At 53.7% G+C, this 16088-nt stretch overlaps 6 protein-coding genes across 6 annotated transcripts; 3 read left to right on the forward strand and 3 right to left on the reverse strand.

The window, feature by feature from the left end:
• Nucleotides 1–123: 123 nt before the first annotated feature.
• Nucleotides 124–2260, forward strand: trr1 (thioredoxin-disulfide reductase TRR1). Its single transcript, XM_040950293.1, has 3 exons — nucleotides 124–585; nucleotides 647–1546; nucleotides 1611–2260. The coding sequence occupies exons 1-3, from the start codon at nucleotides 564–566 to the stop codon at nucleotides 1790–1792; spliced, it is 1104 nt and encodes a 367-aa protein (XP_040798261.1). The 5' UTR covers nucleotides 124–563; the 3' UTR covers nucleotides 1793–2260.
• A 53-nt stretch (nucleotides 2261–2313) lies between these two features.
• Nucleotides 2314–6375, reverse strand: aof2 (putative lysine-specific histone demethylase Aof2). Its single transcript, XM_040945377.1, has 2 exons — nucleotides 6140–6375; nucleotides 2314–6050 (listed from the first exon to the last, which is right to left on the reverse strand). The coding sequence occupies exon 2, from the start codon at nucleotides 5947–5949 to the stop codon at nucleotides 2320–2322; it is 3630 nt and encodes a 1209-aa protein (XP_040798262.1). The 5' UTR covers nucleotides 5950–6050; nucleotides 6140–6375; the 3' UTR covers nucleotides 2314–2319.
• Nucleotides 6376–6811: 436 nt separating this feature from the next.
• On the reverse strand, nucleotides 6812–8166 carry BO72DRAFT_385347 (TVP38/TMEM64 family protein; the record flags this gene model as incomplete). Its single annotated transcript, XM_040941585.1, has 3 exons — nucleotides 6812–7169; nucleotides 7223–7642; nucleotides 7697–8166. 3 exons carry the CDS (start codon nucleotides 8164–8166, stop codon nucleotides 6812–6814), a joined length of 1248 nt encoding a protein of 415 aa, XP_040798263.1.
• Nucleotides 8167–9736: 1570 nt separating this feature from the next.
• On the forward strand, nucleotides 9737–12504 carry BO72DRAFT_214431 (CCCH zinc finger and SMR domain protein). Its single transcript, XM_040939706.1, has 3 exons — nucleotides 9737–10845; nucleotides 10904–11632; nucleotides 11687–12504. Exons 1-3 carry the CDS (start codon nucleotides 9914–9916, stop codon nucleotides 12249–12251), a joined length of 2226 nt encoding a protein of 741 aa, XP_040798264.1. The 5' UTR covers nucleotides 9737–9913; the 3' UTR covers nucleotides 12252–12504.
• Nucleotides 12505–12756: 252 nt separating this feature from the next.
• Nucleotides 12757–14315, reverse strand: BO72DRAFT_435795 (HpcH/HpaI aldolase/citrate lyase family protein; the record flags this gene model as incomplete). The annotated part of the gene is made up of 3 exons (XM_040943297.1): nucleotides 13926–14315; nucleotides 13552–13772; nucleotides 12757–13458 (listed from the first exon to the last, which is right to left on the reverse strand). Exons 1-3 carry the CDS (start codon nucleotides 13963–13965, stop codon nucleotides 12757–12759), a joined length of 963 nt encoding a protein of 320 aa, XP_040798265.1. The 5' UTR covers nucleotides 13966–14315.
• Nucleotides 14275–15524, forward strand: BO72DRAFT_450970 (DUF846 domain-containing protein). Its single transcript, XM_040945378.1, has 3 exons — nucleotides 14275–14715; nucleotides 14848–15134; nucleotides 15193–15524. The coding sequence occupies exons 1-3, from the start codon at nucleotides 14573–14575 to the stop codon at nucleotides 15327–15329; spliced, it is 567 nt and encodes a 188-aa protein (XP_040798266.1). The 5' UTR covers nucleotides 14275–14572; the 3' UTR covers nucleotides 15330–15524.
• The last annotated feature ends 564 nt before the right edge of the window (nucleotides 15525–16088 follow it).

The raw sequence follows: 16088 nt of genomic DNA on the forward strand, positions 1-16088 counted from the left end.
CGGCCGGCCGCCGCTTGGTAAGCCGACCACGTGACCAGGGCCTCGCCGCCGGTGATTTGTGAGAAATTCATTGTTGGCTTGTCCTGCATGGATGTCTGTATGCATTTGACTAAAAAAGAAAACGAAACCAAAAAACAAAAAAAGACTTTAACCGCCCTTCCATAATTTTCCAAGTCTGGATCCGATTTGAAAATTGCATGGGTTGGTGTTATTGTTAAGTGGACTGCCCTCTTAGCTAATCTCGCCCCGGCCAGCCCGACTTTCTGGTGGATTCGCTGCCCCTCCGTTCGGCTTCTCCCATCACTATTAATTCATTCTGCTTCCACTGCTTCCACCACACCATCCTCCACTTCCTTCTTATAACTTTTCCCTCTTCCTCCCCAAACACCGCCAATCTGTTTTCCTCCGCCTTTCGTCGCTTTCCCTTCTCCTCCCTCCGTGCATCGCTTGGATTGACTGCCGCGGCCACTTCTTCGCTCCATCAAAAATCCTCACCTGCAACTTCCGCTCTCCCGAATCCCCTTTCGACGCCACTGCGCGTCAATCCTCCTTCATCCTCCAGAATGGTTCACACTAACGTCGTCAGTAAGTATCATCGTCTCAATTGGGCTGCCTGAAGCGGGTCTTAACCTCTTGTTGCCATTAGTTATCGGCTCCGGCCCCGCTGCGCACACCGCTGCCATCTACCTGTCCCGTGCCGAACTCAAGCCCGTCCTCTATGAGGGTATGTTGGCTAACGGCACCGCCGCTGGCGGTCAGCTTACCACCACTACCGACATCGAGAACTTCCCCGGTTTCCCCGATGGAATCGGCGGCGGTGAACTCATGGAGAACATGCGCAAGCAGTCCATCCGCTTCGGCACTGAGGTGATCACCGAGACCATCTCCAAGGTCGACTTCTCCCAGCGCCCCTTCAAGCTCTGGACCGAGTGGAACGACGGCCCCGACAACGAGCCCGCTCACACCGCCGATGCGGTCATCATCGCCACCGGTGCCAACGCCCGCCGTCTCGACCTCCCCGGCGAGGAGAAGTACTGGCAGAACGGTATCTCGGCCTGCGCCGTCTGCGACGGTGCCGTCCCCATCTTCCGCAACAAGCCCCTCTTCGTCATCGGTGGTGGTGACTCCGCCGCCGAGGAGGCCATGTTCCTCGCCAAGTACGGCAGCAGCGTGACCGTCCTCGTCCGCAAGGACAAGCTCCGTGCCAGCAAGACCATGGCCCAGCGTCTCCTGGCCCACCCCAAGGTCACCGTCCGCTTCAACACCGTCGCCACCGAGGTCCTCGGCGAGGAGAAGCCCATGGGCCTGATGACCCACCTGCGCGTCAAGAACGTCGTCTCCGGCGAGGAGGAGGTCGTCGACGCCAACGGTCTCTTCTACGCCGTCGGCCACGACCCCGCCACCGCCCTGGTCAAGGGCCAGATCAACCTCGATGAGGATGGATACATCGTCACCCAGCCCGGTACCAGCTACACCAGCGTTGAGGGTGTCTTCGCCTGCGGTGACGTCCAGGACAAGCGCTACCGCCAGGCCATCACCAGTGCCGGTATGTTTCTCACTTTCTCCACACAAGACTCCAACAGATCTTGCTGACCTTCCACTTTCTCCAGGATCCGGCTGCATTGCTGCCCTCGAAGCCGAGAAGTACATCGCCGAGAAGGAGTCCAATGACGAGGAGCCCGTCACCAGCGTCGAGAAGTCCACTGTCCAGCCTACCCAGGAGGTCAACGGCGAGGTCAAGAAGGAGTCCGAGGGTGCTACCACCGAGTACAAGTCCAACCCTCTTCTTTAAGCGATTTCGCAAAAACCCTTTCCTTATCTACCGCCCTTTACAACCGCATTCGCCCCCCACCCTTTTCTCAATGCCTTCCATCGCATAGATCGGGTTTCCATTTCCTAGACTAGACACACTCCCCCATTTGTCACCTTGTTGTGTGTGCACCATACACGCAGAGGATGATGATACCCCTTTGTCTCTTTTCCGTCAGGAATTTCTTCCTGCTCCGATTCTGTTACGGGATTATATCTTAGACTTAGCGTTTTTTTATCTTTGTTTTTATTCTTTTTTCGTTTCAGATCTGATCTCATGTTTGTGATGTACATACAACGTGATACAACACACGCACCACACACCAGCAGGGTTGGTTGGGGTTTTCCTTTCCATGGAATTCGAACGATGACTGGAACTGGATCTTCTGACTGTGGAAATACATTGTTACAACAAGGATAGAATTAGAAATAGAAAGTCATGAAACTTCTTCTTGAATGTTCTTGCAAAGATAGTAAGTATAACACTAAATTCTACTAAGTTTTCCTCGCTTAGGCATGAGTCGGGCCGTTCCACTCGCTGCTGTTGCTGAGCAGAAGGGAAATAGCTTGTATAGATGTAAGAGCGCTCCCGGCATACGATACGGGAGTGCTGTTGGCCACGCTGCTGGTGGTGGTGTTGCTGGTGTTGTTGCTGGTGCCATTCTGCATTACCCCTGCAAGCACATCACCACTGGCCGCACCACCACTAGCCGCACCACCACTAGCCGCACCACCACCAGTACCATTCGAAATTCCACCCGCAGCAGCATCCCCCAAACGAAGATCCAACTCTCGCTCCGCCACCCACCCGTCAAACGGATGCTCCCGACACCACCGCTCCCGAACCTGCAGGGCGCGTTTCTCCCACTCAGCGGCTTCGCGACGCCACTGCTCCACGACCGCCGCGTTGGTCTGCCGGTTCGCCTCGATCTGCTCGAGGTAGGGCCGCTTCTCGGCCGGGTCGGCCTGGCGCCACATCTGGCCCAGCGCCTGGCGGATCTCGTCGCGGCCCGCTTTGGCGCTCGGGTCGTTGGTGGCCGCGCGCCGGGCTGCGTCGCACTGGGCGCGGCACCGGGCCCAGACGTCCTTCTGGTAGAGGAGGAACGGGTTGAGGACGGCGCGCGCGGGACGAGGCACGGGCGCACCGATTTCGGCGGTGACGGCGGCCCACATCGCCTTGTCGTAGGCGGCGCGGTGGAGGGACTCCGGGGAGGGGTTGGGGTCGTCTGGGTTGGTAGCGGGTTGTTGATTGGGGAGGAGTGGGTGGATGGAGGAGGAGGTGGTGGTGGTGGTGGCGGTGGATGAAGGATGATGCTGTTGTTTGCGCTTTTGGCCGGTGTTTGCGGTTGTTGTCGTTGACGGAGACGGAGCGAGAAAGGAGTCACCCGGTGGGACGACCTTGGAGCCCTTTTCTGGCACAAGAGGGGTAGTGATTTCGATAGGCCCGAGAACGCTGTCGATGATTTCTGAGGCTGCGCGTAGACCTGACAGGTAGGCACCGTGCACGGTGGCAGGGTGGGTGCCACAGGTGGCTTCGCCGGCAAAGTGCAGGTTGCCGATCGACTGGGCCATGAGATCGTAGTCGCCGGGAAGGGAGTGGGCGGCGACGAAGGAATAGCTTCCGCGAGTGAACTTGTCACTGGCCCAGCGAGTGATGATCGTCTCCAGAGGGTCCGGGACAGCAACGTGCTTGAACACGTTGCGGAGCTGGCTGGTCACTTCGGCGATGATCTCGGCGTCCGGAGTGCATTCGGCTTGGTGAGCGGCGTCACCGGCCATCAGGGCTATGAGCACAGGCAGACCGGTCGTTCGCATGCAGTTCCAGAAGAGGTAGAACCGACCTCGATTGGCGGAATAGTCTTCTTGTCTCATGCTGTCGCGGTTCTGGGGCTCGCGTAACAGACCAAACATGTCACGTTCCGTGTCCCAGAAGGGTTGGTCGAATACAAGAATCACCTTGTTCATGACCCCGAAACCTAGCCGGTCGATTGCCCCCAGTTTCCACTCAGGAAGAGGAGGGGAGAATTGGATGCTTCGGTGCTTGAGAACACCCAGGGATCCTGTGAACACGACTTTGTCCGCCATGAAGCTCTCACCATCTTCACACTGGATGTGGGCTTTCTGTTTGCCGCGGCCAGTCTGATCATAAGAGATCCTGCAAACGACTTTGTTTGGATGTACGTCAAGCTTGGTTGGCAATGACCACAGCCCATACGGAAGCTGCTGGTATCCGCCAATGACCTGCGAGTGCTCCCCTTCGAACTCATTGCCCATATCCTGGTCCCACCCCGAAAGACTGAGCTTGCCGACGTTGGCTGCATTCGCGTATTCTAGATTGGCCATATGCCAGTTCATCAATCGCATATCCTTCGGTGTCAGTGGCAGCATGTGCTGGTATTGCCGGACACCCTCATCTAAGACGGCCCCCAGGGTTTGATTCCGGAAGGCCTTGGCTATGGGATCTAGATTAATCATTTCAGTATCTGAGACCCCAGGTTTCAGGCTCCAGCCCATCGTCTGACAAGCGAGCTTGGTTGGGTTCTCTTCGTTACTGTCCGCGTTTGCTGAAGGGGCACCGACTGGTTTGATTTCTGCTGTCTTGTGACCCACTCCTCTACGGATTTTTTTGGCAGGAAACAATAGCCCAATCGTACCGGCAGCCCTGGCCTCTTCATATTGCCGGACGGTTAGGCCATCGTTGGTCACGATGTCACGACCGTTATCGATCAAGTCTCGCTCACCTTCCGCCGTCGGGACAATCACGGATTTGTGACGATAGAACCCCGAACGATCCAGGACATCGTTATAGAGCATCTCGGCCGTTGCGTCTCGGGCTTCGTCTACCGCAGAGCCATCAATATCATAGATCGTTGATATATCACGTAACAGATGATATGGGAGAGCCAGCTGGCCGCGAACGATCTGATCCAACGGATTGCCATGCTCAAACCCCACGATGATCTGTGCGCCCATTTCGGCTTTCGGCACCAGACCTGGAGCCAATTTCGAGGACTGCAGGCTGCGTAGCGGATGCGAATAAATACGACCGCCAATCCTTCGCCTCCCTTCCAGGACAACCACGCGTGGAGACGAGTCGGCATCATGGTAATGGCGAAATAGTCCCTCCAATTGTCGCGCACAGCTCAAGCCTGCCACACCTGCTCCAATAACCACAATTACCGGGCCATCCCTCTGACGACCCTTTCTGGGGTTTACCAGGGCGGCGGGAATCTCCACACAGCCGAAATTGATATATCCATTCCTGATGAGCCATTCATAAGCGAATGAGGCAAGATTCACCCAGCGATAGTCTTTCGTACATCCTAGTGCTTCCTCTTTGGAAACGCTCACCATCGGGTTTCGTGTCCACAAGCGTAAAATCCCATTTCGAATGTTCAGATACACAGTGACTTGAAGATGACACAGATGGTCCTGAAGCGCATCCTGCTCCTTCTTGTGTAGGGCGTAAGGATTGAGTCGAGAGGCATACGCTGCTTCAACGCACTGCTGAGCATATACTGCCGCAGGCATCCTCGGCGGAATCGACAATCGCGGGCGATACTTTATGGGAATCGGGATGCGATGCGGACGGTCCTTGGGTTCGGTTGAAATCGAAGCAGAATCCGAGGATAGAGCGCCGGTCAGTGTTGTGGACGGCGAGTCAGACGTTGATTGGCTAGCACCGGATGAGAGGCTTGAAGAGTATGAGCCATTTGTTGATCCATTGAGATGATCGCGCGGTACAGTCGTACCCTTGGATGCATGTAGTGTGGTTGCAGTGCTGGCAGTGGGAGTAGTAGCAGTAGTCGCAAATTGTCCGTTCGACCTCTGCGAAGGACTCGTGCTTTCCAAAACAGGAGGCTGCATTGCACTGCTATTCAAGGTCGGTGCCGCGGTCGAGGCCAAGGCACCATTCGCATTTACAAGCCCAGTGGCATACACTTTGGTAGGCTGGATCATTGCAGGAAGCCGTGCCGGCTGACTGCTTTCAGGAAAGACTTGCCGAGCCGAAAACATGGACAATTGTCCCCCGCTACTGGCCATAGTCCCGAGGCTCGTAGGCAAATATGGATTCAACGGGCTAGTATAGGAGACGCGCCCATTAGGGCCCTGGGGCCCCAGAGAGGCAGCGGTTTTCATACTAGCTGTATGTTCCTCTATCGAACCATGCTAGGTTTGACTATGAGAAATCCCTGACTTCGGGAAGCGAACGGCTTGGCTTGAGAATGTATAAGGTTTCCCTTCGAAGGCGAGTTAGAAAGTCACACCAGTAATTGACACACGATGCCAGAGGCCGGAGCTATTATACACAAGAGAGTAGTTGACTTACCCCTGGTCGACACCATTTATATCAGGCTGAGAGGGGATTCGATTGGAAGATCCTTATCAGCCAAGCCCATGATGCCCCAGTTCCCCCGCTGATGCAAGCATTGAAGAGGCAAAATCAGTGGTATACCAACCTTGGAAGATCGCATTTGTAAGCCACAGCAAGACCCTCTCTTTTTCTGCCTCTCTCGCCCATGAGAGGGGGGACCGAATCAAGGGGGAAAGTGAGGGTATTTGCGGAGAGCGGAAAATGAAGAGGAAGCGGCGATAAACTGAACGACAGATGGAGATGCATTTCTGGATCGGCGGCATGTTCGCCCGGATCCCCGCCAGTCCGTTCCCGATTCTCCCCCTACGCAGGCCATACACACATACATACATAACTATGATAGATATGATTTATATCTACATGAGTGCTAAACCATGCAATTATTAGGCCAATGTCAATTTGGTTTTACTCAACAGATGAATTACAAGAGGGGCCGAAAGCCGCCTGGGATTCTTCGCAGTAGGACCAGTTCCCAAACCAGGAGAACAGGATTCGTGAAGCGTAATAGTCATCACTCTCTCTTTATAGGATACAAGGCATCGCTCGTAGGAGAAAACTCTAATCAAGAACAAGGGTCTGATGTATATGAAGTGTGGTCTTTGTCGGGATCCGGCGGTCCTAGAAGCTTCAGTCTCGGCGCACATGGGTATGCAAGGTATAAGTCTCCTCATGCGCACCGTCTTCATCCCGGAAGGCATCCGAATCATTGTCGGTGAACTCGTCCCGATAGCGCGCCGACTTGCCGTGGCCGCTCAAGTTCTCGCTCCCACTCTCGTCATCGATGGCCAATTCCACGTGATCATCATCCAAGTCCGTGAACCCGATCTGTTCCTCCTCATCGCGGGCAAGAGTTCGGGCGGCCCTATCGACATCCGGGTCCTCCGAAAAGGCCTGATGTGAGCGATGAGCGGCGTGGTCCGCCTGCAAAGTCCGTCGAATATCCTCACGTTCTTTGGCCTCCAATTCCTTAGCTCGAGCCAGAGTCCTAGCATGTCACATTAGCGGGGACGCGGCGGTAAGTTTGATCGCATACAGTACCTTTTGTATATATACAGTCCGGTAAAGACTCCAATAGCAATTGTAAAAATTATACTGCAAATGTTGACCGCCTTCGAGCCAGCGCTCATCTTTTCATTGTTTTCTGAAAGAATACGAAGCCTGCTGCCGATAAAGGCGGGGACGAGTAGCTTCGGGGAGACAATTGCAGTGGCGAGTCCATACATCAATGGATGAACGGTCGGAAAGGTCGATACGGCTCCATTACATACTGAGTAGGGGAGTGGGCATAGGCGGATCATGCACAGCAGCTTCAACCCATCGTACTTTAAGGTCAACGAGAGGGCTGCAAAACGTTTGTCGCGCTCAATCAACCGATGCACAAACTTAGACAGAACTGTGCGAGAGACGATGAATGAAACCGTCGAGCCGAGCACGGTTGCAGAGGCGTAGAGGAGCCACCTAGTGGAGATGTCAGACTCATGAAGCATCGTAGACGAATGATGCCCAACTCACCCTTTCCATACGCCAAAAAGATAGCCGGAGACTGTTCCGAATGTTGACCATCCTACCAAGGGAGGAAAAGAAACGAAAAAGACACATAGCCAAAGGATGAAGAAGGCCAAACGGGACTTCTCCCACTGTGCTGCCACGGGCCGGATCCAAATGAACACCTTTCCGGTAAAGAACAGGAATGCCAGTCCCAGCATGTTAGCCAAGATAAAAGCACCTACTGCGCCGACTCGTTGCCAGAAAGTCATCTTCCGCCATGCTGTTCTTATCCGCCGCGACATTTGGGTTGCTCGGTCGATGGCCTGCTCACGGAAGGTTGTTGGTTTTCGGCCAGCGGTGCCTGGTGCATTTCGCTGGGCGGAAGCTCGTTGACTCCATGGCGGGAAGATGTCTTCGTCCGATGGAGAAAAAGCTTCTGGCGACGTCGGGGAGACAGCGAGAGCCCGCGCTGTGGATGTATAATCCGCAGGCATTTTTTGAGATATGGGCGATGTGAGCGAGTCGGGGGAGAATTGGAGTATGGAGACCGATTAGCTACCCCGAGTGAAGGCCACAGGATCGACAGCCGAAAGTGGAGCGGGAGCCTGAAAAGGGAGAATGACGAAACGGGCGCAATCCGAGGGAATTTGATATCGTCTCAGGGAACTATTTTTCTTCTTGATGTTGGTGACAGCACGTGTTGTGCCCAATGGAATTCCCAATACCCCAATTCCCAATTGCTTCTCGAAAGGAGGGCGTTTTCAAGCCCTCGAGTAGAAATCGGACATGGGCGGGGATAAGCGGAAGTGTTTGTCCACGGGTGATGCGATGATGAGGTGTGCAAGCGCAGTCGGACGGAATGAAGAAGCAGCAACAGGGTCAAAGGAGAATTCACGGTAAAAAGAGAGGAAGGGGCTGCCCAGTACTGCAGAGTCTCTACTTAGTGAAGCTTTTCTGCCTCTCGGAATGATCAATGATTGAGGGCAGCTGCAGGGTCTGAGGTTGAAATTGCTCTCTTGTGCTTTTTGGCTGGCTGCCTGGAGAGAGTTCGACATCATCAACTTCTGACTAAGGCAGGAACGGGGTCTGAGCGGGTATTCCGGAATCTTACAATACTGGTATCATGGATACCAGACAATTAACCATCTGATTGTCCTATTAATGGCAGGTCTTACGAGTATTATCATCGTCACCTTGATCGATGTATTCAGTACTCAGCACAACATATTCCACTAGCTTCTTCGAAAGGACCAACGGCAATAAATTTGATGGAGAGGTTGTGTTGCCCAGTTGCCCAGAACATTTCGGCAGATCTTCTGCTGTATGTATGTACTAGCCATGTAAGTTAACTATGTGATTAGTCTAGAAACTCCCCCTCTCCCCGGATAGCCGTCGGTCTCTTCAGCAATCAGACCAGCAAGGTGACCAGAAGAGCAAAAAAAAGGGGCCGAGGGGGCAAATAATTGACAGCCTGATACGACAGCCTGACAGCCAAAGACCAATTCAGGTGGACATCACCAAGCAATGTTTGCCAAGATAAAGAGCAAACAGGTTGATCTAGCTGGCCTAGAGGGACGGTGATTGAGGAAACCATACTATTAAGGGGGAGGTGGCCACTGTTCCTAGGAGGTACATAGTAGGTACCTGCTGTACCTTAGGGGCTATTTAGTGGTTCCAAGTACCTACGGGTACACTACTGGCGGGATTAATCACTCCCCATCTCAATTCCAATCAATCCCGTCAGTCTTCCCCCCAATCCCTCTTCTCTCCTCTCCTCTTCTCTTTATCATTCCATTACCTCCTCCCCTCTCTCGACCCCTCTTTCCATCCACCCTTTCATACTCCCGCGAACAAGCTTTCGCGTGGTCGACCTTCTCTTTCTTTCATTCCTTATGCCTCCTTATTGTTTCCGTCTTTCTTGTTGTTGTTGTTGATCATATGGTGAGGGCAGATGCGATGTAATCACCCGTGGAACCGCAAGCTTGTTGTCCTGTCTCCTCTCTATCCTGCTAACCTCTTTCTGGCTCATAGTCACTCATATAACCAACAAAGAAAATCGTCTGGGATTAAACTCAATAATGTATACTGTTCTGTGAAACGCGCAGCTTTCCTTCCAGCTTTCCCATGCCCTCCGTTCAACTGCCCGAGCCTCGCAATCAACGGTTACCCCACATCTCTCCTTCCCACCGTGTTTCCATTGCTTTCCAGCTGCACTAGCTAGCCACAACACCTTCTTTCACCATGATTTCAGAAGAACTTTTGGAGGAGTGCTGGCAGATCCTCCAGGATGAAGCTCTGGACGAGGAAGATCAGGCCGAGAAAGTCGAAGACTTTATCCGCGAAAAGACCTCGTTATCTGGCTCAGCTCTCGAAAATGCCGTGCTGGACGTTCTTTGGCGCCATCGAAATCGTACTCTGCCCAACGCCTCTCCACCACCTCCTCGTCATACAGTCATCCGTCGCTCGTCCCCCGCTCCCTGGCAGATGGCCCGCTCAGCCACACCATTGTCGCCTCATTCCAACCTAGGCACCAGTCCTGGAAGCACTTCCTGGCTTCAGAGCTCACGAGGGGGGTATCCGCGACCCCCGCTTTCCTCAACAGTGTCACCCTTCACCTCTCCGCGCCCGTCACCTCGGCTCGCTTTGGCTCAACCTATACCCCATTCTCCGAACTTGAATGCATACGAGTTTTCCGACCAGAGTCATGTGTCAGACTTCTACGGAGATTTTGGCAGCGATAGCAATGTGGATTGGTTGGTCGCAGATGATGCCAATAGTGTCGCATCATCCTTAGGGACGCCGAGTCTCACAGCAGCATTGAGTGCGACAGCTCCGGAATTCGTTCCCGACATGAGTCCGCATGACATTCTGCGCACTGTTCTCGGAGATAAACGGACAAATGATGAGATTGAAGCAGCACTGGAAGCGAATAGTTACGATCTTGGCGCCACAATCGCATCACTTTCACAATTCACAGACGGAGAAGCTCTGTTGAATCATGCGGATGATAGCCATGTTGTGGTGGGAAAATCGATGTCCATGGAGCAGCCTAAAGCTACCAGTCCGTCGCTGCAGAGTCGCAGTCCGGTGGTCTGCAAATACTGGCTGTCCACCGGACAATGTCTTCGTGCGGACTGTCGATTTAGCCACGACCTCACCAACCACCTTTGCAAGTATGTTGAAACCATTGCAGCTGCGATCCCAAAACCTCCTCAGACTGACGAAACACAGGTACTGGGTGATGGGCAATTGCCTTGCCGGTGACGGTTGCCCGTTTTCTCATGATCCGTCAGCCCTGGTCTCAAACATGAGCTTGGCAGACGGAAGTCAGACAATCCCGACTGGCCCGCAGTTCTACATAGAGAATGTCTCGGACGCTTTCCCTCCTCTCCAGTCTGGGGGCGGAGACCAGTGGGGTGGTAAATACGTTGGAAAGTATCCCGGCCACCTATCGGGCTTGTCTGGTGGGAAGCATTCGCCGCAGGCTATGCAGTATGTCATGGGGAAACGAAATGGCAGCATGACGAATCTTTCTCGCCCCCACTCTCGACCAGGGAGCCGACATCAGCATAGGGAATTGAATCCGGCTGCTCTGTCGGTGGATGATCCGGATGCGTTTCCTACCCTGGCTGCTATGAGCGCGAGGAACAGTGGAAAGAAGCATAATGGGAAACGAGGCGCGCACAATCGCGAGAACAATCCAAGCAAGGAGAATCTTCCCGCTTCCTTAGCAGATGTTGTTCGCATGTCCCCATCCCCAGTCCCAGGAAAAGGGAAATCCACGTCCAAGAATGGCAAAGACGCAGCCAGAGGCCGAGAGTTCAGCGCTGCTGCCCAGTCTATTCCAGCGCCACAGAATATCCCTTGGCTCGAGACAGGGGCACGTGCCAACGAACAGTATATCAAGTATCGGACAAAGGCAATAGGTCATGGTACGGTGAGGAACAAGTTCCTTCAAGGGTAAGTCTACCGCAATTGTGAAGTTGGCTTATGAAAGCTAATCCATCCTTGAAGTGCCGCCCAAGCCTGGAACCGGAATGATGCCAGGGCAGCCAAGGCACTGTCTCTGCGGGGCCAAGCCGAGAACGAAGCAATGAGGAAGTGCCATCGCGAAGCAGCCCGGGAATTATATGAGGAACGGAACAAACATCTATCTCATGCTGGCCTAGAGGATTCATCAGAGGAGTTATATGTCGATCTGCATGGGCTGCATCCGGAGGAGGCTATTGAATACCTAGAGAAGATTTTGCTGAAGCATGCTCGTGAAGGTCGGAGAGTGGTCTATGCCATCACTGGCACCGGCCATCATTCCAAGAACGGCAAGGACAAGATCGGCAAGGCCGTCAAGGCCTGGCTGAACGAATGGAAGTATCTCTTCCGCGAGTTCAGCGTCCCAGGCGAAAGAGGTGGGTATGTTGGGGGAATCTTGGGCATTGACCCCACGAGTTATGACAAGAGTCTGGCCAGGAGCCTTGAAGAGAGTGCCGAGGCAAAATCTGACGGCGATACTAGCCCGCCTGTGCTGACGATGGGCAAGATTCAGTTGTTGAAACGCGAAGACTTGGAATCGAAGTCATAATCCATGCATCTTCTGCAAGTTCAATGTCTCCTTTCTTGAGATGGCACACGCAACCTTCTCATCATATCCCACTCCTCTCTATCGATTCTTACTCTACTTTTCTTGCTCATAGCTCAGATAATATCTCGGGAGTTTGCTGTGCCACCACACGCTTCGACAGCCACTATCAGCAAGCAGGATCGAGTCCGAACGGTGCCCTGCCCGAGGACGGATGTCGCAAGCAAGTTGCGCAAGTCACGGGCACGAGCTAAATTTTGACCGACCCTTTCTTACTTTCCCTCGTGTAGAGCGTTCAGCTAGCTAGCTATTATAGCGTGCCCTTGTTCTATTATTCTCACCATGCAGACCATTCCGACCTTACGCCGGCCGAATTAGGTTATGCTAAATACGGAAGAACACTATAACATGTATATACCTTTCTTTCAGCATGCATATTGCATCTCAGTAATCGAGAAATGATGCCAGTCGATGTCGCACTGATTCTCTCGTACCAAAGCCGAACTATTTACTCCGGCTCCTGACCCTTCCACTTCTCCCTCAACTCCCGCACATTGAACCCGCACGCCTCCGCCTTCTTGACCACAGCCCTCGCCTTCTCCGCCACAGGCACATCGATCATCTTCCCATCCAGCGTCCAGGCCCCACGCCCGGCCTGCGCCGCTTTGTCATCGGCGATGCACACCCGCACCGCCCACTGGACTTCCTCAGGATCCGGCCCGAAGATCCGCTGCGCGGTCTCCACCTGCGACGGATGGATACACTGCTTCCCATTGAACCCCAACCGGCGACCGTCGCGACACTCCTCCTCCAAGACCGCGGGGGGCGACCCGTCGCCCTTGCTCGATCGGTAGGCGGTGCACACCAGATCGATCGTCGAGGGGAGTTCCGCCGCGCGGGCCGCGGTGGCGATCATCGACCGCGCGAACAGGAACTCGGTGAGCGAGGGGGTGCGCGTGAGACTGAGGTCCAAGGCGAAGTCCTCGGCGGCGAAGATCAAGCCTTGGAGGAGCGGGGTGGAGGCGCAGATCTGCGTGAGGTTGGTGAGGGATTTGGCGGATTCGATGAGGGCGAGGAGGGAGATGGGCGGACGATCTGGGTTGTGTTGTTGCTGGGAGAGGGTGTGGGTGATCACGTCGGTGACGAAAGTTAGGTCCGAGGGGGAATTGACTTTGGGAATTACGACTGTGGTGAGGTTGGGGGATTGGAGCTGTTGGATGTGTGATTCAAGGGTTAGCTTAGTTAGGTGGCGCGTGGCGCTGTGATGGATTTATGGGGGTGGTGAGGAGGAGTGAGGACTGACGACTTCGGTGAGATCGCTCAGGGCGAGACCACTGTCCACGGAGTTGATGCGGACGGCGCGCTCGCGAATCCCCTCTGGTGCCGGCTGGTCGAGCGCCCTCCGCACCAGGGAGCGGGCTTCCGCTTTCTTGTGCGGAGTCACGCTGTCTTCGAGGTCGTAGGCCACGCAGTCGGCGGTTAGGGTGCGGGATTTGTCGATGAAGCGTTGCGAGGAGCCGGGAACTAGATTATATCATCTTAGTTTCTTGTCTATTAAGCGTTGTGTGTGGGTGGTGCTGGTGTAGGTGGTTTGGGAGGTGGACAACGCTCCCGTAGGAAAATGCGGGGAGAGCTCCTGTGGGTTCGCGATAAGTATACGGGGCGATAGAGACATACTGTAGAGAAGAGCTCGACGGAGCGTGTTACGGGCTGCCATTGTGACGGAAATTGAGGCTTGCTTGTATCTTCTGAGTATCCTGGCGCGTGGATCGAGCGGCTGAGATCTATCCGGTGCAAGCGGAGAGTGCGAAAGATATAGAGTGTGGAGGAAAGAGGAGAATCTGGACCGATGGACATCCTCGCCCGGGTTGCTGGCCGCGGCGCATAAAGGCTTCTCCCGCCGTCAGGAACTCTCTATCGGTCCAATGACCTCATCCACGAGGGTGGATCGCTTATGCATGGTCTGCCGTGGAGAGATGCTCTTCTCCCTCCTTACCTCTTGGCTGCATATTTATGAGTGATCTTAGGGAATCCAGTGAAGTAATGAGTGAGCTTCGTTCTGCCATCGTAATGTGCTGAGAGTCTAGCAAGAGGAATTCCGTCCGTTAAGGAAAGGAACGCAACCATTCATGTGGCCGGCGGTGGCTCCGCATTCTGCCAGTATCCACCGCCGGGGCCATGGAGACACGCAGCATCAACGCATTGAGCACATTCCTGCTTCTCGTTGCGTGTCAAACAGCTTGACTGTTGTCCCACCCTCCTTATCCTTTCGTTTGAAAACCTCTGAAGAGCTGCTGGACTCTGGAGTCTGCACCTCAACCAACATGGAACAACAACCCCTCCAACCGCAACAGGGAGATTTGAACTGGCGCCTCAGCGCCCACCCGATCACCCTACTGTTCTTCCTGGGCTTCCGCATTAGTGCCCTGTTGATGTACCTTTTCGGTGTTCTGTTCATCAAGAACTTGTACGTACTGGAGAACTCTGGCTCTGATTTATTATTATACAATTCTAGACGATCCCACGGGCATCGGAGATATTGCCTTATGGGCCACGCGAACAATTGTCCGAGCTTATCTGACTGATCTCGATCGAATAGTGTCCTGGTTTTCATCCTAACGCTGCTGCTCCTCTCCGCGGACTTCTACTACCTCAAGAACATTGCTGGGCGTCGACTAGTCGGACTGCGCTGGTGGAACGAAGTCAACACATCGAGCGGCGATTCACACTGGGTCTTCGAGTCCTCGGATCCTACCACCCGTACAATTGCCGCCACGGACAAGCGGTTCTTCTGGCTTAGTCTGTATCTCACGCCTACGCTCTGGGTTGGCTTGGCTATTTTGGCCATCATCAAATTGAGCAGTGTGATCTGGTTGAGTTTGGTTGGTACGTGTTGCGGCCCCTTGTTCCCAGCTTCTAAGGTCTGGCGACTAACTTGTTACAGCTATCGCTCTAGTACTGACCATCACGAACACGCTCGCTTTCTCCCGGTGCGATCGCTTCAGCGTCGCCAACAGCGCGCTTTCCGGGGGCATCATGAGTAACCTTGCGGGAGGACTGCTGGGCAGACTCTTCAAGTAAAATCGGCGTGTTTCGTACTGTGTATGATCTTCGTCTGTCTGTTTGTGCTCTTTTATCACCGGCCTGAATCTATGTGCAATTCAGGATTCGCCGACCAACATGTAGCGAGCTTCAGTCATCAATCCAGAATATCTTCAAACCAGTGGATGTAGGTTTTTATTCGCACTGTACACATCGCTCAGCGGCCCAAACGCCTAGAGATGTGGTGAAATATCGTTCACCCCGACAAGTAATATTTTGCGTGACATTCTTATGACTAGCATTTCTTAATTTTATCTAGCCTGATGTTTGCAATTGTGGCCAGTGCGTGTCACTGCCAAAGGATATCGCAGGCTATTCTTGGTACTCAAGGCTCGCTCTGTACCTACAGCAGAAGGCCTGCCGAAAAGGGCGTGGCATCTTTTCGAGACTGACTTGAACCGCTAGAAAGGGCATCACAAACCGACTTCAAGGTTGCCTGGAGCTTTGAGTTGCTTACAAAATAAACAAACTACCCTGGGTTTCTTCCAACAAGTATTGCTCTCTATGTAATTAGGATGACATCTGCCGGGGTTTCAGTCTGTATATGGCTTGCTAGATTCAGGAACCCATGCTCGCCAGCGCAACGCTGCAATTACTGGAAGGCTGTTGCTGATATTCACTTGAGGAATCTGTAAAACACTAGCCAGCATACACCCTTTCTCTTATCGATCACCGCGAAGAAGTAATGAGGTGAACAGTGCCACCACAAGTCAAACTATTCCTCTCAGTTGTAGTCGA

This window comes from Aspergillus fijiensis (genome assembly GCF_003184825.1).
Source record: "Aspergillus fijiensis CBS 313.89 unplaced genomic scaffold BO72scaffold_51, whole genome shotgun sequence".
Classification (NCBI taxonomy): Eukaryota; Fungi; Ascomycota; class Eurotiomycetes; order Eurotiales; family Aspergillaceae; genus Aspergillus; species Aspergillus fijiensis.

What these genes read in the sequence shown, in the direction of transcription:
- trr1 (XM_040950293.1), top strand. Translation starts at nt 564, where the DNA reads ATGGTTCACACTAACGTCGTCA. An exon ending in GGTTCACACTAACGTCGTCA is followed by an intron (nt 586 to 646) that starts GTAAGTATCATC and finishes TGTTGCCATTAG; the next exon opens with TTATCGGCTCCGGCCCCGCT. An exon ending in CCAGGCCATCACCAGTGCCG is followed by an intron (nt 1,547 to 1,610) that starts GTATGTTTCTCA and finishes CACTTTCTCCAG; the next exon opens with GATCCGGCTGCATTGCTGCC.
- aof2 (XM_040945377.1), bottom strand. Translation starts at nt 5,949, where the DNA reads ATGAAAACCGCTGCCTCTCTGGGGCCCCAGGGCCCTAATGGGCGCGTC.
- BO72DRAFT_450970 (XM_040945378.1), top strand. Translation starts at nt 14,573, where the DNA reads ATGGAACAACAACCCCTCCAACCGCAACAGGGAGATTTGAACTGGCGC. An exon ending in GTTCTGTTCATCAAGAACTT is followed by an intron (nt 14,716 to 14,847) that starts GTACGTACTGGA and finishes TCGATCGAATAG; the next exon opens with TGTCCTGGTTTTCATCCTAA. An exon ending in GATCTGGTTGAGTTTGGTTG is followed by an intron (nt 15,135 to 15,192) that starts GTACGTGTTGCG and finishes AACTTGTTACAG; the next exon opens with CTATCGCTCTAGTACTGACC.
- BO72DRAFT_214431 (XM_040939706.1), top strand. Translation starts at nt 9,914, where the DNA reads ATGATTTCAGAAGAACTTTTGGAGGAGTGCTGGCAGATCCTCCAGGAT. An exon ending in CTCACCAACCACCTTTGCAA is followed by an intron (nt 10,846 to 10,903) that starts GTATGTTGAAAC and finishes GACGAAACACAG; the next exon opens with GTACTGGGTGATGGGCAATT. An exon ending in AGGAACAAGTTCCTTCAAGG is followed by an intron (nt 11,633 to 11,686) that starts GTAAGTCTACCG and finishes CCATCCTTGAAG; the next exon opens with TGCCGCCCAAGCCTGGAACC.